We start from the raw sequence: 27,557 nt of genomic DNA on the forward strand, positions 1-27,557 counted from the left end.
TGCAGTTCTGAACAAAATCTAAATTTGCAATGCTTAAACGAATTAAAATCTGAAATGCTTGAACAAAATCAATTTGCAATACTTAACCGAATCTATAAAGAATCTAATTGCATGTACAGAATTGATAACAAGAGTTCTAACAACAAATTAACCATTTAATAACACCAGGTCTAAATAAGTCACTGCAATCCACTGAAACTCCCAACACTAAAACTATTCGTGCCCATTGCAACACAAATCGAAACTTGCCAAAACTCCTATTCAGTGCCACGGCAAGGAAACAAAAGGGACTGAAAATGCTACATGCTTAAACAGACTAAACCCTTCCATGTTCAATTCCAAATCTAAATAATCTGAATTAAGTTTCATAGCAGCAAGCTTCAAAAACAAACCGAACCACAACTATTCCTCCTGTTCAGTACCACGGTAAGGAAACCAAAAGGGACCGAATGCTACACCACATACAGTGAATCCAAAATCGCATGTATAAGGAGACTAATATCAAAAGATAACCATAAGTCAAACCTAAACAATTCCCCTTTTGTTTCCTTTATGAAACTCAGAGCAACAGGTTACAAGACCACAAACTTTACAGCATACTTTGAAATCAAGGAGAAACAAAACCCGAAACTACTCCTACTGCAGGTGAGAAGCACTTACCTTGCATTCTTGGACTCACCACCGAAGAAGAAGGCTTCTAGGGTTTCGAAGATTTGCAAGTTTTCGGCCTCTCCTTCGTGCCTACAGGTTCTCCTCGACAAGAGGATCGTGATGGTGGAGAAGAACTCTCGAATTGAACCCTTGGCCGGCCGCCGGAGACAAAACCCTAGCCTCCTCCTTTGCGTTTTCGCCCGAGCAGCCATCACACGCGACAGAGAAGAGAGGCAAGGATTTAGGTTATGGCAAATCCCCTTCCTCTCTTAACTTATCCCTTTTAATACCTAAATAATTCTGTTATTAACTACTACTTAAATATATTTTCACCCTCTATTTGATCAGCACGGCCCTGCTGGGTTCTTGGTCATCACGCTTTGCTTAAGTCTCGGATCAGGTCGGAGGTTGCGGGTTCGAACCTCGGCCGAACCTCTTTATTTTTTGAAACTTCTTTCTTTTGGTAAAAATACCAAACGAACTTCGAAAATTGCATAAAAATACTCTAAAAATCTCTAGAATATTTCTAAAGTATTTCTAAATATTTTTAAGCAATATTATGACTGGAAATTTGGGTTGTTACACTTCAGTTCTTCCGCGTCGGACTCCTCGGAAGATAACTCATCCCACGTTGCTTGGAGAGCTTTCTTCCTTTTTGTCGACTTAGGCTTTTCCTCCTTCTAGTTTGGGCATTCCTTCTTCCTTGTCAGTAGCCTTTGGACCATGTTGACTAGTTCTTCTTCATTTGTTGAGTCCATGTCTGACTCACTTTCTGATTTATTCTTTGTTCTTGATTTGGTCTCCTTGCTTGTTCCTGCATATAGTGCAATTCCTTTCTTGACTTGGCTCAAGTTAGATTGCTCATGTAATTCTAATTCATAAAATAATTCGTCTAACTTAAGAATTGAAAAATCCCTTGAGACTTTGTAAGAATCTATTATCGATGCCCACAAAGCATTTCGCGGGAAGGCGTTTAGCGCGTACCTTATTGTGTCGCGGTTCTCCAAGTGGTGTCCAATCAGATAGAGGTCATTGAAGATATCTTTCAATCGCGTGTGTAGTTGGGTGGTCATTTCTTTGGGAAGCATTTTAATATTAAATAAATTATTTAATAAAAGATCTCTCTTATTTACCTTTAATTCGTCGGTTCCCTCGTGTAGTTTTACCAGGTAATCCCAAAGTTCCTTTGTGTTCTCGTAGGCCCTGACTCAGTTCAGTTCCTCCATAGTCAACCCGCACTTGATGGTGTTAATTGCCTAGTAATTCAATTGTGCCTTCTTGATCATTGGAGGATTCCAGTTTTCTAGTTCTAATGGCTTTCCATCTTCAATCGGAGGTGTGTATTGTTTTAGTATGGTGAACCATAGCTCAATGTTGGACTAGAGGTAGCACTCCATTTTATTTTTCTAGTAGCTGAAGTTTTTTCCTTTGAATAGCAGGGGTGGACCGTGTTATAACCTTCTTGGTAGGAGTTCGACATTCTTACAATCACATAATTAACAAAAGGAATTTCTAAGAATCTCGTCTTGGGATTAGCAGTGCAAGATAAAAAGAAATAATCATATAGCAAGAAAAATCTTTTTAAAGAATGAAAAAGTTTTTAAAATTGCTCGAAAAACTATCAAGTAAATTTAGAGCGACCTACTTTGATAGCAATTGATGGATCGAAATGAAGCGATAGGGGGGTGGGTAATAATATCGCTCGTTAACAAATTTTCTTTTCGTATCAATTTGTAAGACAAATATCAAAGTAAGGTAGCAAAAAATAAAATAGCAAAAGAAAGACAAGTGACTTAGGTGGTTACTTAGTTCAGAGCCTATGTCGACTCCTACACTAAGACCTGTGATCCTTGATCGCACCGTTGAGAAATTCACTATAATTCTTCTTCCCGAAATCTTCAAAAAGAAGCAATTAGTACAAATGAAAAGATAGTAACACACTATTATCTTTTAGAAAGTAAAACAATGTAAGCTTAACTAAAATTATACCAACAATAGGTAGGAGATGAAACTCTGTCGGCACTCTTTGCTAGAGCAGCTTACTTGTGAAGATGAAATGTAGAGTAAGAGCACAAATAGCAGTTTTGCACAAAGATGAACTGAAAATTGATGCCTTGCCGTGGACCTTGAGCTCCCCTTATATAAGCCTGCTTCGGTCGACCGAAAAGTCATTCAGTCGACTAATCCTTTCAGTCAACTGATCCTCCTATCGGTCGACTGGACCTCTTGCTTTCCTTCTTTAACGAGATTCGATCTTCGCGCATTTATGAGCATTTATGGTTGGGTCGGCTGATCCCCTTGATCAGTCAACCAATCTGTGCAGTTTCCCTCTTCGTTGAGATTTGTCGTTAATTCTCCATTAATACTTTTATTGTTTAGTCGACCGATCCCTAGGTTCGGTCGACCGATCGAGCCGACTTCCATGTTTGCTTCGATAAATCTGATCTCTAGTCTAAATCAACCTAGTTCGGTCGACCGATCCTGGTGTTCAATTGACTGATAACTTCGGTTCTTACAAAATAGAGTTAAAACAAATACTCCTGTAAAACAAAGTTACAACAGTAATAATATATGATGCATGAGTAATATGCATGAGTAGTAATTGATAGTAAAACTGTCTTGATCTTAACTTGGAAACCTTTCCGATTTCTTCAGTTGGATCAGCGACCTAGGGTTGTTCCTTTCCGAAACATGACCTCACTGTCACTCCTCTCCAATTGTTTACCTCAACCTACCTGTCAAACATTGGTTCTCCAGGCCTATTTGAACTTTACTACTTAGCATTAGATCGGCTCACCCGGGCTTCCTCTTGATAGTAGGTTCTCCAGACTTATCGAGCTTCCCTGCCAAGTGTTGGGTCCTCTCGATTCACTTGGACTTCCTGCCTGACTTCCACGATCTGCTAAGTCTTTCCTGGTTGAGTAAACATCCTACACATTTAGTTAACTTGTCAGATCATAACAAGACTTGACTTGAATCTTGGACAACATCAAAACTTAGATTTGATTCTGGTGCACCCTGCACCAACATAATCCTCTAGCACATCAAATGCAGGAAACTTTATTCATTTATTCCATGTTATTTAATCCTCCTCGTACTAGGTTTCTAAGCCATCAAACAGGGGCATAGCCAAGTGGGGACGAGGGGGTGCGCCCCCTCCTTTTTTAAAATAATAATAATAATTCTATACCTCACTACTACTTTGATCAACTGATTCACCATCGTTCGTCATCGGAAAATTGAAATTGACCACGTATTTAAAAAGCTCTCGACCTAAGTTATCTATAGATACCACTTTTACGAGGAAATATCATGATTTAGAATGTTAAGTATTGAATTTTAAAAATAAAATATATAATAATAAACAGATGAATTAAATCATAGAACACAAAGTGAGGGCACTAAATTAAAATTGGATCGGATTTGAACTAAATTCAATAGGTAGGCGTGGAGTTAAGGATTACGTTGGTTCAAACTTGGATCGATTTGGATTTGATTTGGTCAAGTTATGATCAAATTAAGTTTAAGGTTAATAGGAGTTCGAGCAGTTTAAAATGAATTAGAATATTTTTGAAGAAACCTTCTCTTTCTTTTTTTTCCCTCCCTTTTATCCCTATGCATATTGCAGCCTCCGCCATGTTGTACACTACCATCGTGCCTTCGCCCATCCCTCTTTTTTATTTTTCCCTTTCTCTTTTTCTTCATTTTCTTCTTCTCCTTCTCTTCTCCAATAAACTTGTAGTTTTTTACTCTTCTCTTATCAAACACAAGAGCTCTCTTTTCTTCTCTTTTATCTTCTCCAGCAAACAAGAAACACAGCATCATATGTTACCTTCTTCCAACAACAAGAGCAGTCCTCGGTGCTCACATCTTCTTCTTCTTCTCATATTTTCTAAGATTTTGTTGGCACCACAATTATAGTCATGTTTTGCCTTACTTATTTTGTGTCATTGTCGAGCTCACCGAAGCTAGTAGAGGTTGTTAACAATAAAGGTAAAGCTCTCCTCTTTTGCGTCTTCCTCTCTATCCTCTCTTCTCTATTTTTCTCAAAGGCAACAATATTCCTTTTATCTTTTCCAATGAGCAGCCCTTTACAAGCAGCTCTTTTTCCCCTTTGTCCAACCACATCAACAACAAGAGGAATAAGTTGCTCTTCTCTTTTTTCATGTTTCATTAATTGAAAGAGAATTGTAAAATATAAATTTTATTTTATTAAGTTACTAGTTAAGATAATTAGATCGGAATGGAGGTCTTAGGAATGTTAAATATTATAAGAAAGTAATATCACAAATGATTCTTTAAAATTGAGTCATAAATAAGATCTAGGGACTGACATATAGTGATTTCAACTAGAACGAATGGCTAAATATTTTCTATTGTATTAATTTTTTAAGTTATTGAATTCCCCCTTCTGATTAAAAATCTTGACTACACCACTACCATCAAACCCATCATCTCATGATCGCATCCATATTTCCTTATATGTATGCAAGAAAAATCCTAAATTGGTGCAAGGGAAACAAGGAAGAGATAGTTTTGATCATATACTTAAATACGCCAAAGCATTTGATAATATTAGTTGGTATGCTTTGGATGATATTTTGAGGATCAATGTCTTCCTACTACTTGGATAGCAAAGACCCTATATTGGCTAAAAATTGACAAGGGAGATGGTCTAAATGCATGTGGGGATTGCTCTAAGAATTCTATGTTTTACAATTTGCCACGATGATCTTCCATTCTCAAAGGCAAATGTCATTTTCATTAGAAACTGAGCGTGTCATTGGCTTTATTTTCTCAGTACATTGGATCGCATTTCCAATATTTGTAAGTTTCAAAGAAACGAAGGCACGTAGCTCATTTAGAGTGTGTTGGTGCATCTAATACTAGTTCACCGGCAAAATTTCCGTCTCTCGTTGCAGAGTGACCCTCTTTGAGAGCACCTTAACCTCCTTGACTTCTACTCGACATCAGTGTGCATTTCTTCGATAATGGACTTCTCTTAAATTGGAGAAAGCAAGAATGAATTTTCAATGACTTTCAAGAAAACTCTGTGATGGAAAAAACATGACGAGTTCTTCTGATTTAGATATAAACATTGCAATTAAATAATCATGCAGAAGTAGGTTCATAGTTCATTCACAACTTGGCACAAACCATAATCCCTACCCTATAATGCTTCTACCGTGTGACCTAAAAGTCCCATGTTCAAATCTTAAAAACCTCTTACAAAGCATAATCCTTCCCCAAAACTAAATATTGACAGAAGTTTTATGCATCGGACGACCTTTGAATACAAAATATAATACTCCTTGTAATCTTATTATAACAATATTTTCACTAAAATAATGTCTCTCATTGAGCTCCATAAAAAGGTCTTAGTTTTTGGTTTTTTTTTTGGAGGAATAAGTTTGAACAAGCATGCCAAACAAAAATAAAACCTAGATATAATCGAATTTCACTTTGATTGATTTGTACAAACATCCATTTACCTCCGTTAATTTCAGCATTTATCTTGCGCTTGTTACTGCTGCAAGTGGTATTTTTAAAATATCAATGTTGCGGACTCAATTCATTAACTTGAAATAAGAAGCGAGAGCTGGTCCTCCTGTATCAATGCAAAACATCCGGTTAAATAAAATTTTTGAATGCAACTACAGCATTATCTTCGACATAGTGATGAATTTTAACTAGACCACATTGAACATTCAAAATTTAGAGATACAAATCATACTTGCGCTAACTGGGCTATTCACATTTCATCCACATTTGGCTGGCATGTTTTGCAAAGGGAGACTCCATCCACTGATCCTGCCAATTGAACGACTACTTGAGATTGAAAGGCAACTTCTTATTCATAGCCGCAAAAACTAGGATGTATAACACCTGTCGCCTAATTTGTTAGCACGACATGAAAACTAGGTTTTCCATAAACTTGAAAAGGGAACGAATGATCTTCCAAAAGAAATCAATGGAATGCTAAAACCACTATACTCGTACTTTTACAAATTACAACAGCAAATAAGCACAAGGTAGCCAGATTACAGGTTCATCTTACATGAGAATAATGATCATACAACATATCGGCCATGAGAATAATGGCCTTACAACATATCAGCCGGAACAACCTTTTCTGCATCTAAAATTTTTGCAAGTGAATATTTCACATAAGATGAACTCATCCTTTCCAAGAACATTTTAAGATTCTGGGCAGTTTATAATGGATCATGGTCGTGCTTTAGAGGATAACTAATAGACGTGCTTTAGATAGAATGATCTACAGTGTCTCTGTTTTAACATCTTCAATTGGTATGACATCAATCAGCAATTTCTTGTATGCCTCTAAAACCTCTAGAAGCTCAGCTCTAAGTTTCTTCGCCTGCCAGATAAGATCAACAAATATTCAATAGTCCAAAAATCACACTCTAAAGCATTCAACTATATGTTATCAAGAAGCCACCACTAGCATGGATTTAATAATACCTTAAAGAGCACATCAATTTTGAAAAATTATCATGCTATCAGGTGCGACACAAATAAGCATATATATGTGATGATAGGAAAGAATGAGTGTTAAAAACGGCCAGTACAATACTTTGTTTACGGAGTGGAAAGGGGGAAGATGGAAAGACAGAAAATTCTCATATAACTTGATTTCCAAAGTTTATAGCTTAAATATATTGAATGTAGAAGGAAAAGGTAATGAGTTACGACTGAAATTTAGCAGATATTATTGTAATATCTAATGCTACTTAGAATGCAAAAAACATCACAGTTTCATTTGTTATAGAATGAAACACTAGGGGTTGAGACCTTTTGCACAAGTTGTTTCTCTGTCTCTTCGTACTCCAAGCACCTGAAAACAAAAAACAATGGTAAAAAATTTGCAAACAGTTTTACCCAATAAGTTTTCAAACTCGTGAGATTGGTAACACCGATGATACGAACATTTAAGTAGCACCAATGAGCTTTAAAAATCTCCCATTGTTGCACAGATCGACAAAGTGAAGTAAAAAACACATTTTGGAGAAACAAAACACTGGGAAGGGAACAAATAGAGACTTACTGATCACGTAGCTCCTTATTTTTTAAAATCATTGCTTTAATATCAGGAATTGGTTGCACGCCAGAACCGGAATCCTGGACAAATGTCATGGATTATGCAGGATGAGAAAACTTGTGCTCAGGGATATAAACTAAATCGGCATACAATCACAATTCTCAAAGGACATTTTATCTTTGTCTGTGTTTCCACATTTTATTTTAGAACCCTGTTAAGTCTAATGATTATAGAACAATTTGGACTTGTTACTGCCGCTTGAACAATATGAGAAATAAAATTTCTACAATTACACATCTAGAGTTATATGTTTTATTGACTAGCATATAAAGGAAGGACATGGAATTAAATATCTTATTATTTCTTGCAGCCATAACTAGAAATGCTCCAGGATTTCATATAGTGCATGTCTGGCTATAGAAACATTCAGTGGGGAAAAAAAAAGGTTGTGAGAAAATTTCTTTCCAGCATTTAATTGATAATAACAAAAAACCAATACATAAAAATAGAATGGTTTCTCAAGGCTTGAACATGGAAGAAAAGTTATATATTTCAAGTCCTAGTATTCGACCCAAAGTTCTAAGAGAGACTGACTGAACAAGTTAAATATCATAATTGTCTTAACACTGGCTGCTGCATTTAGTGCATGCATAGGAACATGGTGGTATCAAATTTATGCTGCATATCTTGTGGAAACAACAGAGTTATCAGAAGCCCATTGCAAAAAAAAATCCATACTTTGGTTGCCTTGGTGCTTCTAGATCCAAATGGATTAGATAAATTCTGCACTTTTGTTTCTCGCGTGGCAGCAACTTGATTTTCATTCTTTCTTTTAAGTGGTAGTCCTGGTTTGAACATCACAATATAACTGAGGTTAGCATAAAAAAACAAATTAGCTAACACTGAAGGAAATAGTTAACCTACTGGTCTGTATGCTACCATCACATTTTAAGTCTGTAGGTGTTATGCAGGATATAGGTTGTGTGGATGCAGTAATGAGAGTGGTTCTCTCCAGCTTAGCTGGTGTAAAATCCTTAGTCTCAACCAGATCTAAAGAGCTAGATGTTCCCAACTGAGGCATCTGGCAAACAACAGTAGATGGTCTTGGTGCTGCAGGCTTCTTGTTGTTATAGTAGCCCACCAAATGGCAATGAAGATCCCTGTTAAGAGAATCATAAATACAATAGAATTTCACATATTAAAAATATTTATGTGCACATACAAGTAGATAAAAAAAATCATAACAGCCAAAAAAAATTAAAGATAACAATTGAAATACATAACAAAAGATAAAAAGAATTTATGACCTAAACTAACAAAATTTCTCAATTGAATTTGTTATAATTTCATAACATTTCCAACAAGAAAGAGACTCTTTATATACTGAAGAAAAATTTGCTTATGCTTGCCTCAATGGTTTTTATAGAAAGGCATCCATTGTTTGAATAGAATGGAATTCCAAATATTTGCTTTACATCAATTAACAAAAAGAGAAAACAGATAGTTGCCACGGCAAACCCCAAGAAAGGTTAAAGAAACAAATTCTGATTTTCCACCATCTTAACTGAAATTACTTGCCATCAAAAAGGAACTTATTGCCAGTCAACCAATTCAAATATGCAAATATATATATTCATGCAACTCATTTTAGATGCACAAAGTATGTATAAAAGCTTCATCCATGATTGTTAATATCAAGCAACAACTTCTCATCAAACAGGAAAAAAAATATTGATAAGAGCAAAACAACTCTGAGGTTTGGGCCTCCTCTTCCTGTCCTAGCATAATCAGGCTTACCAATACTCATATGTCATCTCTTTCAAGCGACTCTCAAGCTTTTGGTAAAGGGCAGACTTCTCAAAATCCTGCTTATCATGAGTAGGCTTTATGAAATTTGTCTCAAGCACACCTGATAATTTTATAGGAAACCGGAAATTAAGTTGAGGATAGCCTTTGAGCAGAGGCCTCCAGCATGACAAAAAGATAGAAATACAAAAAAGTGCCATCGGAAAGAATTTATAGTGTGTACCAACAACTCCTCTGCCTTTTCCATAGGAATTATTTGCAACTTTCCAATAAGGCTGCCAAATATTTACATTGCATGTTTAGTACTATGTTACATTTGAAAGATACCAATTTCAAATAAAAGGAATCAGTTTCAGGAAAAAAAAAAAAAAGCAATGACATAAAATCAAGCAAGAAACTTCAATAATGGGTTGTATGTATCTCACTCCATAGCTTAAGTACGATTGAAATAAAAAATCTAATCCAAAAATCCGTGAGGAATATCACTATCAAGCAAGAACTAGCTAGTAGCAGGAGACCAAATGGTTTTCTGATTTGTAAACTACTAAACAAGAAAGTTGCAAAAATTGGCAAACATTATGGAGAATTCTTCAGGATTTCCAAAATACAAGATGAGTGTGTTTCTTAATCATCACAAACAAATCATGGCACCCAATACTCAAACTCTCGACTAACAAGGAGGGAATTGTTGAACTAAAAGATAATATAATATATGCGGTCTTAACCTTTGTACAGCCTTGAAATGAGATTAAGTTGCCTAAGAAAAGGCCTATTTTATCTCTAAAACTATAACCAATTTTAAAAGATCTAATTTATCTCTAAGAAATATAACAAACACTTAAAAATTTAAAAACTCATAGAACTTGTAAACTATAATTTAAAAAAAAAAATTCTAAATGGATCTCCAATTCTTGGGTTGTGTTATGATCAAGGAGAACTCAATTCTGAGTGAGTTGCTAGCACCTTCTTTGGTCGTTATTCCTCAGCAGAAGTGTTTGCCTCATAAAGATTGTTCAGTATTTCTTTGTTGTTCATAGACAACTGTTCCAATGAGTGAGAAGCTGATGTACTTTCTTTTTTATTTTAATTTTTAGAGAATTAACCAATGATTTTTTTTCCTTTTTCAGTCATCCCTACTAATGAGTTCGGAAATAGTATCAGATCTGGAAGTGGAAGTAATCTCTATGGTGCCCCAGTGTCAAAGTCAACAATGTCAAGAAAAGGCTCAAGTGTCTCCTAGTAACTTAGCATACTTTTCTAATTTGAAAATTGGACTAATATTTAAATAAGCTGATAATTAAATAAACATGCATTACAATCAATTTTTCTCACAAATAGGATGCATATAGAGATACTTGCATAAAACTTATGTTTCTAGGGCTCATGAATACACTATAGAACTCTCACTTTAGTGTCTAGTGGATAAGAGTACACAAAGGAACAAAAATTGATGAACATTAATTTCACAAACTACAAATGGACACATACATGTAAATGTCTTATTAGAGCATTTATATGCAATTTTATCAATTTTTAATGTTATATTATCCATTTGTTCATTCAATTTGGTTGGTTCTTCAAGAATTACAACATCAAGGTTTTACTTACAGTGTCTTTAGAGGACTCTTTAAGGGTAACTCATTAGAAAGATCTTCTAAGGTTAAGTCAATAGGAGAATTTTCAAGATTAACACTTGTAGTTCAATTAGAGGTTCAACAATTTTAAGTGGGAGCTCTAGACCTGTAGTTCAATTGGAGGTTTATCTTTTGATAATCTAATTCCCTTGAATGAGATTAAAATTTCTTCTAAACTGTTATAGTTTAGGAATTATATTTGATGCAAAAAAAAGTAGAAAAATTATTAAGTTTAACAAATAATATCCACTTACAATTGCACAAAATCATAATATTTCACGCTTTCTTCATTTGACGGATTAAACTTGTTATGAGTGATCTCTTTTTGTTCCAACAATCAAATAGTCCTTTTCACTAATGACATCTTCCCCTCTCATTCATCCATGGTTTATATTTATACTAAATTAAAGGCACTCATCTAGTTTATTCAAAGAGATTGATATTGAATCAATAAAATAACCTGGAAAAGGAGAAACAAATGAGGATTTAAATGATACAAAGTTGTATGTATATGCAGATATATGCAATGGGGGCGAAGCATACTTGAATGCAACACAGTACTTCATGTGCAACTGTGGCAGCATATGCAGGTGCAAAGAACACTATTAGAACAATTATACAGTCATACAACATCAAGTCAGAATTTAGCAAGCAAACTTTGCAAGAGTCAGAATCATTTGAAGTAGAAAACCAGAAACGCAATTTATCACTTTCAGATGATATCACAATATGATTTATGAGAATTTAAATAGGCAAACAAAATAAGATCTATTAATACTAATTAAATGGTGAAAGAAAGAATGTCAAACCAATATAAGGCGATTCTTGTGGTAGACATTGAATCCATGGACATTAACATTTGGAGCGCCATCTAGAAATCCAATGGTAGTGACAATAGAAGCCTAAATTAAGAAAGAAAAGGAAATCAACAACCCATAAATGATGTATACGAATATTAAACATTTATCTAGTTTGTACCACAAGTATCTGATATTCTGATGAATATTCTAACTTAACATAAAGAAGTTACTATGGTAGCTAATTTTGGAATCCTTTTCTTTAAAACATCATTCAAATAGAACAATCAGCCAATTTTATTTTAGGTGCAATATCTTTATCCAGCTAACACAATTACAATCAATTAACAGAAATCTCAGATATAAATTTTTAAGACAGGCAATTGAGGAGCGTAGAAAAATAGTCGATTGACATAAAAATCGCAGATGCATGAAAATTTGGAAGACTAGTTACTGAGACATACAAAACATACAACAAAAGTCGCTCACTAGAGGTGAAACAAGTTAAGAGGCAAACCTCTGAAACTCCACATGCTTGTGGTTTATACAATATGCATTCCCGATATATGAGATCATTAGCTATGTTGTGAGGTTTAACAACTTCCCCACGCAAAACTATCCTGAAATTTTGTGGTATCCGTAGATATAAGATGGATATGTATGCCTGTATAGTTTGGAGAAGCAGCAATAGTTATATTAGGTAATGCTATTCGAGATCATATATTACTAGTTCAGACTTACTCGAAGAGAAAAACGTAGCCTATTTGCAATTTGTTTACTGTCATGTTTATGTTTCTGCACTTGTCTTTGTGCTTCACTAATCATAATATCCTGCAGCCAATAAACATACCCCAAAATAGATTAATCTGAGAACGATTAGAAGTGATATATTTTTAGTAAATCAACCAATTATTACACAAATAGTATGAAGGCAAATATCATGGTTATCACAGGTGTTCCATCCAGCAAGATTTCAAAAGTTTGGAATAAAAAAAATACAAGAATATCTTTGATCAAATTGTGCAGGATCTGCTAAGTCAAATTGGGATATATATAGTGCCAATTCAATTTTTTTTCATGAAAAAGTTGGACCATCCCATCAAAAACTTACTGAAAAATCTCCTAAAATATGAATACACTGAAAATTGGATAAAAATGAATAAATGATCTGTCTATCATAATAAAACAATCATTTGTCTAATCAACAGATGAAATCTTGCAAATGGTACATATAGCAGGTGACAAAAAGCTGAAACGACAAGGTAAGAAGCAAAGAGAGAATCAATCAAATGCAATGTGGAAACCTGCAAATAGATTATTCAACCACAAGGTGAAACGGCAGATTTTCCAGTATGTGATGTAATACCTTCAGAAAGGGCTCAAAGGGAGGAAAGCATCTATGTAGCAATGTCTAATAGTTACTTTTATCTGTTGAAAGCATTTAATTAGCAAAGCTTTAAGCAATGTCTAATAGTTACTCATAGGCACGAATTCTAAGCTTTAAGCCGCTGCCTAGCAGAGGTGTTTGCTGAAATTCGTCGAGCGGAAAGTCGATAAAAGGTAATGCCTGGTTCAACCACAACCATCAAACCCGCTGCTCTCTCCATGCAGCGATTCTAGTAGCGTCCTGCAAATCAAACCGAACAGCATCAACCTCACCAAATTCGCCCGTATTGCGACCACTATCGAAAGGCTGACCACCCAAGGGAGAAATGTTGGGTCCTTCATGGAAAGCCAGTCGATTGTAAGCCAAGGGTCAATCGTTCCCACCATGCGCACGTCGCTACTCCACATACAGGAACACCGCCTGCCTCGACCACTACCCTCCAAAAACAGATTGAGTCTCTTATGAAAAACCCCCAAGATGCAGGGCTTACACCACAGGAAGAATGGGCCTCTCCGTAACAACAGAATGGGTCGTGACTTCCAGCAAAGGCAAATTGGTGCTCCTCAAGCCCAATTTGATGGGGTCACTGCTTCCTCAGCCTACTTAAGTCCCACAACCCACTCAGGTATTTTCTCGATATTTTGGCGTTGGATTATCGATTCAGGAGCATCGGAACATATGACGGGTAATATATCTTTACTCCACAACTTTGTGCCACGACAAGACGAGTCAAATACCCGTGTTGCTAACGGAGCAATGACAAAAATCACCGGTGTTGGTTAAGCTAAAATAACACCAAACATATGTTTGAAAAATGTTCTTTATGCTCCTACACTAAATTACAATTTTTATTATCCATGAGTAAATTAACTCCTGATTTAAAATGAGTAAATTAACTCATGATTTAAAATGTCGTGCTAAATTGTCACCTTATCATTGTGAATTTCAGAATACAAAGATGAGGAAGACGATTGACAGTGCTGAGCTGTGTTCAGGACTCTACATTATTCGCAAGATTCCACCTCTACCTAGTTCTCATCTGACTTTTAGTAAATGTGCCAAAATCATGTTATGGCACTAGAAGTTAGGTCATCCAAATTTCCCTCATCTTGTAATATTGTTTCCAAATCTACTCCTTAATGAAAAAGTATGTTCTTTTAAATGTGAGATTTGGCAACTTTCTAAACATATAAGGTCCCTTCCTAAAAATTCACTATAAACCATCCAAACCTTTCGCACTCATTCACAACGATGTTTGGGGTCCATCCCGAATCAAAACTCTCACAGGAAATGGTTGATTCATAACCTTTGTTAATGATCATACACGACTCACCTGGTTGTTTCTAGTGAAAGAAAAATCAGAGATTGGTCACATTCAAAAAATTATTTGTCATGATCTAAACACAGTTCCATATATCCATCCAAGTACTCAAAACCGATCCAAGTACTCAAAACCGACAATGCAAAAGAGTACTTCACCTCAAACCTAAGAGCATTTCGTAACTCCAAAGGTGTCATTCATCTCAGTTCTTACATTGATATTCTACAACAAAATGGAGTTGCCGAATGTAAAAACAGACACCTTGGAGTAACTTGTTCTCTAATGTTTTCCTCCAATGCACCCAAAATCTTCTGGGTGATGTCGTCTCTACTGCCACATACCTCATCAACCATATGCCATCACACATCATCAACTTCCAAAGCTTAGTTCAACGTCTTCTCCAATCTTTCCCACACACCAAACTTCTTCAGTCACTCCCACACCCTAACATCTTTAGGTGCACATCCTTTGTCCACATCCACAAACATCATTGGAGCAAACTTGACCCTCGCTCCACCAAATGCATTTTTCTTGAATATTCTTCCCTTTAAAAGGATACAAATGCTACTCACCTACCACCAATAACACCTACATCTCAATAGATGTCACATTCTTTGAAAATCAACCATACTACCCCATCAGGGAAGAACTCGAGAGAATATCATCCCAAAGAGCTTGAAATAATCCCTAACACAAATACTATGCTTGAGTCTACTCCTGACACAAACACTATGCTTGAGCGGAAAAACACGCGCAAGACCAGTCTAAAAGTTGGAACTAGATCTAGATTCTACTAACACTCGTACAGGTATGACCTAAAATCATTAGTCTAATTTACTGACAGTAAATGAATCGGAGATACCAATTGCTTTAAGGAAAGGGGTTGGATTATGCACAATGCACCCCATTTCCAATTTCATCTCTTATGAAAGGTCATCCTCAAAATACCGAGCATGTATAGCCTCCTTCGACATCATTCAAGTTCCATCCAACATTAATGAATCTCTAAATCAGACAAAATGGTAACAGATAGTAAATGAGGAGATAAGAGCACCGTAGAAAAATAGCACTTGGTCCATCTGCGAACTACCAAATGGAAAAAAAGGCAATTAGGTGCAAGTGGATATTCAAAGTCAAACAAACACAAGGTGGACGGATCAATTGAAAGATTTAAGGCATGACTAATCACAAAGGGTTTATCATGAGACCTTCGCTCTAGTCGCTAAACTTAACACAATCAGGATCCTCCTTTCCTTGGCCACTAACAAGAACTGGCAACTCTACCAATTGGATGCCCAAAATGTCTTTCTAAACGGAGACTTGGATGAATAAGTCTCTATGGAAGTTCTATCTGGAATTAGACCATACCCTAACAAAGTATGTAGATTACACAAATCCTTGTATGGCCTCAAGCAATCTCCTAGAGCGTGGTTTGACTAGTTTGCCACATTCGTAACCAGACACGAGTACAAATAGTGGCAAGCATACCACACGCTATAAAAATCTTGACTGACAACAAAATCTTTATTCTTATTATTTATGTCGACAACATCATTGTCATAGGGAACAACGAGAAAGAAATAGCTCTGAGCTCCTCACAAGAGAATTTGAAACCAAAGATCTCGAAGAACCAAAATTCTTCGTAGAAATGGCGCTGGCAAGATCGAAACAAGGTATTTTTCTTTTACAACGAAAATACACTACGGATCTACTAAAGGAAACTGGAATGATTGGATGTAAACCAGTGGATACCCTAATAGATGAATCAAATAAAATTGGTTATGAAAAGGACTAGACACCAACAAACAGGGGAAGATACCAACGCTTGTAGGCAGACTACTCTACCTATCACAGACTCGACCCAATATTAGATTTTCCGTAAGTGTGGTAACTCAATTCATGAATCATCCCACAGAAGCACATATGAAAACCGTTTACAGGATTCTCAAATATATTAAAAGTACTCCGGCAAAAGGCTACTATTCCGGAAAACTAAAGACATATGCATACACGTTTACACTGATGCAGACATGCACACTGGCCGAAAACGTTAATGACTAACGATCAACCTTGGAACGTATGTAATGGGACAGTCCTTAGTGGCTAGAAGCAGTGCTAAAGCTGAATACATGGCTCTTGCTCTTGGAAGCTGTGAAGGAATATGCATCCAAAGAATTATGAATGACCACAGAATCTCCACAGAGAAGACAGTTAAATAGTGGTGCAATAATCAAGCAACTATCAGTATCGCCAAAAATTTGGTTCGCCATGATAGAACGAAGCACATTGAATTGGCGGGCATTTCATTTCAGAGAACGTGACGAACGAAAATATGGAATTCTCATATATTTCATCTCAACATCAAATAACTGACATTCTCACAAAGGCTCTCCCACGTAACAACTTTGAAGAGCTACGTGGCAAGTTGGGCATGTACATGTATAACCCAACTTGAGGGAGAGTGTTGAAAATAAATATTAATTAAGAGCATGCTTCCCCATTTCCCTAGATGTCCTTTAGGCTTCCCTACCTTCCTTTAATGTCTTCTTGGAAATATGTATTTCATTTACTTTTCTCTTGTTTACATTGTATTTATACAATCTCTCTTGTACATTTGCAAAAGAAAGAAATAGAAACTAGTCCTATTATTTTCACATCTCTCGGCATTCTTCAGTTTGAAACTCGACTAAATACTTCGATTGATGGATATCAGTCAATTGATGAATATTATCCGTCGATTGATATCACTATTGCAGTGAGCAGAAGGTTTCTAAATCGACTGCGACACTCAACTGTTTGGACATCAATGTTCATGGTTAAACCAAAGTTGGTAAGAGTCGGAAAGAGTTGTTCTACAAGTGCAATGATCGAATTCAGTCGATCAATCGACTGATACGTGGAAATCATCTGGAAGTTATAAAAGAAAGGTTTCAAAGAGGTTTTCACGACCAATTTTTAAGGATTTTTGAGATAAGTATTGTTGAATTTCTAGACTTTAGGAGGCAATCCAAAAGCATTCAACAGCGAACAAAGAAAATTTTTGTTTGCAAATTGTCCATTTACATTATATTCATTGTTATCTTTTCACTTTTTATTTGCTTGTAAGAACAAGTGTTCTATAAGAGGTTTTTTCGCCTCCAAAAGGTCTTTGGCAAGGAAAAAGCTAGTGGATTATCATTAGGACTAGACAGTGGAGTAGGAATTAAGGTTCTGAACCAGGTAAATTGATTTGTGTTTGTGCTTGTTTCTTTTCTTGTATTTGGTTTTTGTGTTATTCTTTCTGTTGCGAACTTACGAGTACACGAGAACGCTCGAGCGAAGTGAAACGATATCCCCCCTCCCTCCTCTAGCGATGCCATCGGTCCGAATAGCAATCACTCCAATCACCTATGCCAACATGTTTATAAGGGCAGCTTGCTTCTTCAAAATTCTAGTTCAAAGTAGACAAAGAGTGTAGGTTTAAAACTTGTACTTCTTTTGTGAGAGGGGGGAGTGGAACTTCTTTGAGATAATTAGGAATAGCTTTGTGCTTATGAAGTTCTAATAGTGAAGGAGCTTCTTTAAGTTCTGAGATAACTTAATATAGCTCTAACCATGATGACTTACAAAATCACTCCATATCTATATAAATCTGAATGAGGGTTTTCTTCATCTCAGAATGACTCCTTTAGCATTAGGAGTTCAAGAATATTTCTTTTCAATTTGTGAATAGCTTTGAAATGGCAAAACTCTCCATCCACAAAGGAAGACGCAACCAAGTAGCTCTCTAAGTATGTAGCTGTCTTCTGTTCCTTTTAGTATTCTTCATCTTCTTCCTTCACCTCCATTTTTTTTTAGGTAATTATCCAACTCTTACAATCTGACTAATCTTGGAGGTGATTGACCCGACCCGACGAAAGTTTTCCATTGACCACCAAGATAAATCGAGAAGGGCGGATGAAAACTGGCGGAGGGCTCAACGTCACACGTTTTTCAAACTCCCCAAGTGTAATATGCCCTGTACGAGATTTGAAACTGTGTTGCTTAGGGAGTTCGTCCCACCTCTTACCATTGCACCATAACCCGGGGGCTCCTTCACCTCCAATTTGACACCAACACCATGTGTCAACATTTTGGCATGATACCAAAATATCTTGTTCTAGTCCACCATTAAAATTTCAACACTAGACAAATTTATAAACCTTACAAAAAATCGAACCCTCCTGAAGCCAAGTAGTCAAAATACTACTCCAATCAGTTTTCTATCCGCGATAAATAAAATCAGGATGCTACAAAATTGTCATGTCTAAGAAGAGGAAAAGAAATGCACTCTTTAAAAATGTCTTGCTCACCTTTGCATCTAACTGGAAATCAAGCTCCATATTCCCATCATCATTCAACCATAAGTTGAATATAATAATCTTTGTACCATGATGCCCTATGTCAATAAACTGTTCAGTAATCAGAAACAAGAAATAAGTTAAACAAATATAGCCATAAAATCACAAAAAGGTTGATCACCTTAGATTTTCATTAAACACACATATACTAACACTCGGGTAAAAAGCAACCGAATTAGAAAAAAGATGTGACATTAATGTACAAATAAAACACCACCAAAGCAAGGAAATACTAACAAGTGATGTTTGAGAAATTATAGTTACTTCATGACTATTCAAATTTTCATCCTTTATAAGATCAAAATTTTCTTGCATGGTGGCAGTAATGAAATTATTGGATATGACCATATATAATTCACTCTTACTTGTGCTAACAATTTATCTTCTGTGTTAAATGGTGACCACTCCAAGATCGTTGATAAATTTGAAGAAAAATGTTTCTCATCATGACGATATAATCTCTTGAATGAATTAGTCAGCTCGTCAAATTCATAATCAGCCTGCATAAAATTGTGTATGCCAATTAAACTAGCATTTTTGGTGGAGAAGGGGGATGAGTCCTACAGCAATGGCATACTTTGCAAATAATTGTGTAAAGAGAAAAGATGATTTGCACAATATTTTCTTCCTAAGGATTGAACTTACAGTTGGTACAATAATGTCATCGCAACCTGTCTCCCTGAGAAAAGTGTAAGAAAGGAGCCCTATACTTTGAGTAAATGCCCTGGACAAAAGTAAAACTTCATCAGGTATTAAGGACTTCAATTTATTAAGAGGATTTGTACCAACCAAATCATTTTGAAGAAAATTGTATACTAAATAAATGAAGTCTCACTAAGAAGTTAATATTGCATGAAGTTTCACTAAGTTCAGCAATGAAAATTAGTCACAAAATGATGGCACAAATATATATTCACAATCTATTATCCTAATAACAAAGGTTAAAAGTATTATTCCCCGTCATGCCATAGTTTTAGTTCACAACCAAAACAGTGCATTTTCGCCACCATGGTACAGTTTTATTAGAAGTATAAAATCTAAGTGAAATAAGATTAAATTAGTAAAACCTAACATAATTTATCTCAACAGACTTTAATACTTGCCGTAGTATGTCAAGCATTAAGATGGTATACTACAACCAGACTTTCATTCATTAACTATTTAATTACTAGTCATATTTTTAGAAGTAGATTAGATAAAAGAGTATTAAAGGAGCAAATCTTAACATAAACAAATAATAACTTAATCTCTTATGTTACTTCTAGTTATGTTAAGTGAAAATTTCTTATATCTACCTTAAGCCTCATTTCATATAATAGATACAAATCATTTACTATCGTAGTAGAGGGGGCCACATATTGACAATGAGAACCCTAATATTCTCCCATCACATCTAACATGATATCAGGACTGCTATCAATCCCTTTTTCAAGTTCATTGAGTAATCTTGTTCTGTATTCATCATTAACCTGCTAGAAGCCAACCATCATGCGAAACTACAGTGAGCATCTTAGCCTTTTGTCCCTTCCCCTACTCCTGCAAAAGACAACCTCTGCATTCCTCTCATAAACAACTCCCACAAGCAAGAAAAGGTTCACTACCCTATGTAAGCAGACAATGCAAGCGGAAGACTTCTTGACAAATCCGAGCAAATGATACACCAGTAGTCTCACTTGACTCTAGACTCCAGACTCACTCCCAATGTCATTCTCTTTGATTACCTTGAGAATACCTCTAACTAATGCTACCTTCTTCTGTTCTTCTCAACCCCAGGCAATAACAGCATTCCCCTTTGGTGACCAATCAGCCTTTCCCTCTTTGAATCCGGGTAAGCTTCTTCTCTGTCTTGATCCTAAATTTTCAAAAGAGTAGCATTAGAACAACCCTTGCATCCTTAGACCAATAATAGTTAGTCTTCTATCCCCTACACACCCTTTCTCTTATGCTCTGTCAATTTCAAATATGAATTGTCTTTTACATATCTACTAAAAAGGGAAGTCAGGTGCATGAAGTTCCCGCCAATGCAGGTTCCAGGGAAGGATCTGTACACAACCTTACCCTTGTAAGAGACTGTTTCCGAGACTTGAATCCATGACCTCTATTGCGCCAAGGCTCCCCTTCATTTTACATATCTACTAAACATGAAAATGTGTTTGTCGTGGATTTCCTTTTATCAGCAGTAGTGTTCTGTAGCAGTTTAACCATGGAGTATAGTGAATCATTGTGCCTTCTAAAATCAATGGGAACATCCCAAATATGATGAGTCCTTTCTCTCTTGTCTAATTCTTGTTTCAATCGATAACTTCCATTGATTTTTATATACCACCAGATTTGACCATTATGGACTCAACTACATGAACTGTTTATGATGGAATAGTATCAACATGCAAATGTCAATGGAACAGAATCAACATTTTCTTAAATGGTGGGCATCATAGAGTGCATTATGTCAGTTAGTGTAAACATTAGTTCATGAAGATGATTCTACAGCCTGTAGAAACACAAGGATTCTAAATTCACAGGCATTTAAGCACATGTTTTGTAGCATCCCCCTTTTCTTTGGCCTTATACAGCTATCCATCCTACTCGTGTCATTCTGGCAAATAGGTCACTCTTATATGTGAAAGATGTTTATTGGGTCATCCCTACTTCGTCTTACCACTTTCTTCTAACCTTTATATGTTTAAATTTCTCCTGAATTTATTATTTGTTAGCAAACTCACTAAAACACTAAATTGTTCAATAAACTTTAAGTTGATTATGTTTCAATTTTTAATTGAAGGTAAGAAAAGTAATAGTATAAGGCATAAGTCGTGAGGATTATATCAGTTGGCAGTGGCCAAATGCTCATCTACTCCAGTGGCTACAGTTGATTTTCAGTTCAAATTGATAAGTTGTCAGACTCATCCTAGCCAAAAAAAATCTATAGCATCTATTTTTTAGAATCTAAAGTGTGAGTCTTGCCTGTTAGGTAAAGATATTCAAGCTTCATTTCCTAGTAGTGTCCACAAAAGTGCCAATGCACCCTTCTCCTTAGTAAATCCTGATAGTTAGGACTTGTTGCAATGGAAAAATTATTAGGGATATCCTCCCATGGTTGTACCCTCTGCATCTACATTTGTATATTATGAATCAACCTAAATATTATAGGTACATGATACTATTGATATTTATATTTAGGTTAACAACATTCTGTCTCAAGATAGGAAGCTGAGTCTTATGGTTCCAATTGCAGGTTCTCAATGAAATCCATTTTGCAACTGAGTATCCAAGGAAAACAAACTTTGCTGCTTAATGTGACATTTTATCTCTCTTTAACGATAAGAAACAGACAAAATAAGTGCATCTAAATACCTTTGGCAAACGTCAGTAGATACGAATGGAGGTCATATGTGAAGGAAAAAAAAATACATGATTTATAAGATAGCATGCAGTATAACAGCATCACCCAAAAACCTGAGTAGAATCCCATGTGAGAAATGTATGAGTAATTTCAACTAAGTGGTGATTCTTCCCTTCAACTATAAGGGAAGCACATTCATAGGCAATGTTGGAAATATAAATCCAACATATTTTCTGAGATGACTCAAACTCAAGATTCTTAATATGAGACAAAGTATTCATCATCTAGTGAAAATTAAAAAGGTTAGAATGACTACGGTAATTATGAATCTGAAGATGAATAGAGGGTTCAACCACAATAGCAAATAGAAATTCTGTAAATAATTGACATGGACCTTGAAACTTATGTCCAACACCAATCAACATCCCTATCCACAAATCCAAAATAAAAATAGAGTTGCAGCCTAGAGAAAAAGACAATGTTTAGATGAGAAGAGGTACAGCTTAGAGCCTAAGAAGGTGAGTATATTCAGTGAGAATTGTAATAGTAGGTCTAGAGCCAGCATAGATGGGAGAAGATGGAACATCAGTTGTGGTTAATTGCAGGTAGTATATGTTGGAGTGTATACTAAAAGCCTAGCTTTTGTATATACATTTATAAGAATCACATTGGTCAAGTGTCTACATTTATATATACCAAATGTAGATGTTCAATTAATTTATATTGTAGACAACATGGTATGTGGTGTCACACACAGAGGATCATGTTATCAGTACCTTATAAATTATAAACAGTAGCTCACGACCAAGATGGAAAGGAACAAATCATTGGAAGGTCGTAGTGTAATTAGGTATTAGTTTATCTTAACTATATAATTACACTAGTACACTTAGAGTGTATTGAGTAGGACCATTAGAGGTTGTTTCTTTTAAACTGACTTTATAAAGGAACAAAGACCTCAGTTATTATGGAAGTGTGTGCTCTTAATCCTAATATAATAACAAGCACATATATTTGATATTTATTTCTTTAATTAATCAATGGGTGAGATTTAGTTCGATAAATCATAAAGCCCGATAAGTTGGGAAATGATATCACTTATAGTGTGTGTTGTTAATTATAGAAGGAAACTGTGTCCTAATGATCTAGGTTGATAATGTCCCCAAGAGGAGCTCATAAGGATTGTCATGTTAAACGCTCATAAGGATTGTCATGTTAAACCCTGCAGGTGGACTTAGTCCGACATGACGATAAAGTTGAGTGGTACTACTCTTGGACTAAGATATTAATTAAATGAGTTGTTAGTAACTCACTTAATTAGTGGACATTCGACATCTTAAACACAGGGAGACTAACACACTCATAATAAAGAGCCCAAAATGTAATTTGGGATTGGTGCGGTAGTTCAATAATAGTTCTTTAGTGGAATGAATTATTATTGATGAAATTAAGTTATGTGTTCGGGGCGAACACGGGTTGCTTAATTTCATCGGGAGACCAAAACCAATTCCTCCTCTCGGTCCCTATCGTAGCCTCTTGTATATAGAGATTTATACCCACCACATACCCACCTTCTTACCCATCCTAAGGGGGTCGGCCAAGCTAGCTTGGAACCCAAGCTAGGGCCGGCCAAGACCATGTGGATGAGCCAAGTTGGTGGTCCCAAGCTTAGGTGGCCGGCCACTAGAATATTAAAAAGGATTTTTATTAAAATTATTTCTTATGTGGATATCATGTTTTTAAAAGAGAGTTTAAAATTTAAATCTTTCCTTTTATAGCTTTCTACAAAAGATTAAGAAAAGATTTGAAATCTTTCCTTATTTGTAGATTGAAAGGAGATTATAATTTTGAGAAAATTTTCCTTTTTAACCATGATCATAATTTAAAAGAGAGTTTTAAAAATTAAATATTCTCTTTTATTAGTTTCTACACAAGATTAAGAAAAGATTTGATATCTTTCCTTATTTGTAGATTGAAAAGAGATTTTAATTTTTAGAGATAACTTTCCTTTTTGGAAATTATCCACATGTTTAAAAGAAAGATTTTAATTTATAAAATTTCTTTTTTACTAACCAATCATGACGGGATTAAAATTATTGGAGGATTTTTTTATAAATTTCCGGAAACAAATTAGGAAGTTTTAATTTTTGTTTTAATTAAAACTTTCCTTGTTTTGGGGAGAAATGTGGCCGGCCAAATAATTTGAAGAAGAGAAAATTATTTTTAATTAAATAAATTTTCCTTTTCATGGCAAAAGAATTAAAGAAGTTTTTATTAAAATTTCCTTATTTGCCAAGACCAAGGATTATAAAAGAGGGGGTAGAGGTGCCTTCATCGTGAACAACTCTATTCTATTCTTCCTCTCTTTTCCTCCTTGGTGTGGCCGGCCCTAGGGTCTTCTCTTCTTCTTCTTTTCTCTTCCTCCTTTGTGGCCGGCGGCATCAACACAAGAGTTTTCCATGGTGGCCGGTTCTAGCTAGGAGAAGAAGGAGAGAAAGGAGGCTTTGTTTCTAGCATTCCTTGGAGCTTGATGGTGGTGGTCGGACCTCTACTTCTCATGGAGAATTCTTGGTGGCCGAATCTAGCTTGGAGAAGAAGGAGCTTGGTGGTTCTCGTCTCGAAAGATCGTTGCCCACACAAGGTCCGAGATTAGAAGAGGAATACGATAGAAGATCAAGAGGTTATTTTTGCTTACAAAAAAAGATATAACTAGTAATTATTTTCCGCATCATACTAGTTTTCTTTGTATAAGTTATTTTTGGAAATACCAAACACAAGAGGCATATGATTCTAGAGTTTTCGAAATAATTTTTTTTTTGAGTTTGTGTTTTCTTCTTTTTCGAATTTGTGATTCGATTGTTCTTTTTGGTTAACCTAGAGTTATTTAAGGAAATAAATATTAACTTTCCTTAAAAGGCTTTGCCTAGGCGGTGGTGGTTGCTCCCATATCCAAGAAGGTCATGTGCCTCGCCATGCAGTCCTGGAAGCCAATTTTGGAAATTAATATTTATGGAATTAATAACTTAGGTAGATTTGAATCAATAGTGTTAAGTTCCGCTTGCGATTCAAATCGAAACCATTAAGAATAGATAAGTTAAATTTGGAATCAATGATGTTAAGTTCCGTCTGCGATTCCTAATTTAACTTCTAAAGAACACAATAGGTTATTTAAGGAAAGGTTCGACACTTGTATAAAAAAATTTTGTACAGTGGAACCGGTACGTTTTCCTAAGACTAACCAACAGTATATAGAGGATAGAATGACGAATGGCAATGAAGGAAATAGTAGACATCACTGGCATGCCTAAATTTCCCACATTGGGTGTATGTAGACTGGCATTGTCCACAGATACAGATTTCTGTGCTTCTGTTAGCAACCTCCATTGTCACGAGAAGGGAATAGTAGACATCACTGGGATACCAAAATTTCCTAAATTGGGTGTATTTAGACAAGCATTGTCCACTAATATGGCCTTCACTGTGCTTTATTTAGCAACCTCCATTGTCACGAGACCATCCAAGTGGCAACGGTAAAGTAGTAGATGAATATGACATTTGAATGGAGGCAAGATCCAGAAGGTTCACCCGAAGGAGAGTTTAACACCGAAAGAACAAGAAGCTGTTTGCTCCCTTGTTAACCAAAACAGGAACAATGAGTATTCATATTCAAAATTGTTTCTTCTTACAAAAATGCCACACAACTTAAAACCAAGGGCTTAAACAGGCTGTTTTTCCTTGCTGAAGTTGCTGCCAAATGGAGGAACAAAAGGAATGCAGGGGGCAACCAAGAAAGTTTCTTCCAAAACAGGATAACAGTTTGCCTAATTCACCAGCAAGAGCTTAGTGGCTTGCTACACCAATGTCCAGACTAGGTCAACTGCTCACCAAGTTGATTGCAGCAAGGGCGCAGAACTGCTGGATCTCAAAGAAGGATAAGGAATTATTGTGGTGCATCATTAGTTACTAAGAATGCAACTCTAACTCTAAAGAAGATTCAGCAAAGAAGGTATGCAGAAATTGCACGGTGCAAGTTAGCAACCACATGCAAGTGACAATGCAATTTATGCAAGCAGCTCCTGGATGCACATGCTGTGAGCTGCATGCAAACTTATATGAAGATCTCACATGCATGCAAATATGCAGGTCGCAAACAGCACGCAGACTTGGAGATTAGAGATCTCCCACCCACATAGATGGAGGTCGCAAGTGAATGAGATCAACTCCAAACAATTACACTAGGAGTGTTGGGCAATACACTAGTTGCAAGCAGCTAAAAAATTGATGTGGCTTGTGACATGCTAGGAAATCAACACTTTAGGTGTTGGAAGATTGATGTTAGCATGATGACTCTAGTACCATATAGAAGTTTGCAGGCAAACAAATATATCATACTGAGATAGTCCCTCTACTTATGATAGTTATAATTAGGTCCAATTTTATAGATATTCAAAAATCAACCCAAATGCCACAGTTGACCATTATATTTTTTCCCCATTTGCTCATTTTAATTTGATGTGCAATATCATACATATTTTTAATAGCAATCAAGGTAGGAAACATGAAAGGACCAACCAGATCATCTAACAGTGAATATGCAATTATTTAAGCTTTGTTGTTTTTATAAAAAATATAAATTAAATATTGTTAAGAACTTAAAAGGACAAATACTCTGGTAAAAACCTTGTATTGATCCTAGCTCAGTTTTTATATACTAACCAAGTATTGAGACATTGTTCTACATTGAGGTACAATGAATACTAATCTTTGAGGTATCAGATATTGTAACTTCTAAAACTAAATCTCATACCAAGTTTGATCCTAGTATAATTTCACTCTGTCTAAAACCAGAACACCAATCTTGAGTAGAGAGAGAAGATTTCCATCCAAGCCCTTTCAATTACAGAAAATCCTAGCTTCTCATTTGGTTAATTCTCCATATTTAAATCAAATTAAATAAAACCTATGTGTCATGTTCTCGGCTAGTTTATTCTTAAAGACAATAAAAAAACAAAATACTAAATTAGTTTCTATGAGTGAACTAAGTGAACATAAGACTGTGTTCTTACATAAGTTAAATGCAAGCATTGTTCATGCAGTGAAGCTCTACATATGCAATTGCATCTGCAGCCAAATGTGCGAACACAAAAATTGTAGAATTTATGAAACCTTTATTTGAATG

At 35.7% G+C, this 27,557-nt stretch overlaps 1 protein-coding gene across 3 annotated transcripts in view; it reads right to left on the minus strand.

Moving 5' to 3' along the window:
• Positions 1-6,602: 6,602 nt before the first annotated feature.
• Positions 6,603-27,557, minus strand: part of LOC121969833 (protein MICRORCHIDIA 6) — a 70,813-nt gene continuing 49,858 nt past the window's right edge. For 2 of the 3 annotated variants that reach the window (XM_042520094.1, XM_042520092.1), the window contains 13 exons: positions 19,681-19,759; positions 19,401-19,535; positions 18,988-19,086; positions 12,690-12,779; positions 12,466-12,612; positions 11,961-12,053; positions 9,741-9,792; positions 9,509-9,620; positions 8,636-8,871; positions 8,450-8,556; positions 7,718-7,791; positions 7,465-7,507; positions 6,603-7,030 (listed from right to left, as the gene is read on the minus strand). In XM_042520094.1, the coding sequence (XP_042376028.1) occupies positions 6,929-7,030; positions 7,465-7,507; positions 7,718-7,791; positions 8,450-8,556; positions 8,636-8,871; positions 9,509-9,620; positions 9,741-9,792; positions 11,961-12,053; positions 12,466-12,612; positions 12,690-12,779; positions 18,988-19,086; positions 19,401-19,535; positions 19,681-19,759 (1,369 nt within the window). In that variant the 3' untranslated portion in view covers positions 6,603-6,928. The remainder of the gene's footprint in view (positions 7,031-7,464; positions 7,508-7,717; positions 7,792-8,449; positions 8,557-8,635; positions 8,872-9,508; positions 9,621-9,740; positions 9,793-11,960; positions 12,054-12,465; positions 12,613-12,689; positions 12,780-18,987; positions 19,087-19,400; positions 19,536-19,680; positions 19,760-27,557) is intronic. The other variant, XM_042520093.1, reaches the window with a different exon arrangement.

Source organism: Zingiber officinale, chromosome 4A (genome assembly GCF_018446385.1).
Source record: "Zingiber officinale cultivar Zhangliang chromosome 4A, Zo_v1.1, whole genome shotgun sequence".
Lineage (NCBI taxonomy): Eukaryota > Viridiplantae > Streptophyta > Magnoliopsida > Zingiberales > Zingiberaceae > Zingiber > Zingiber officinale.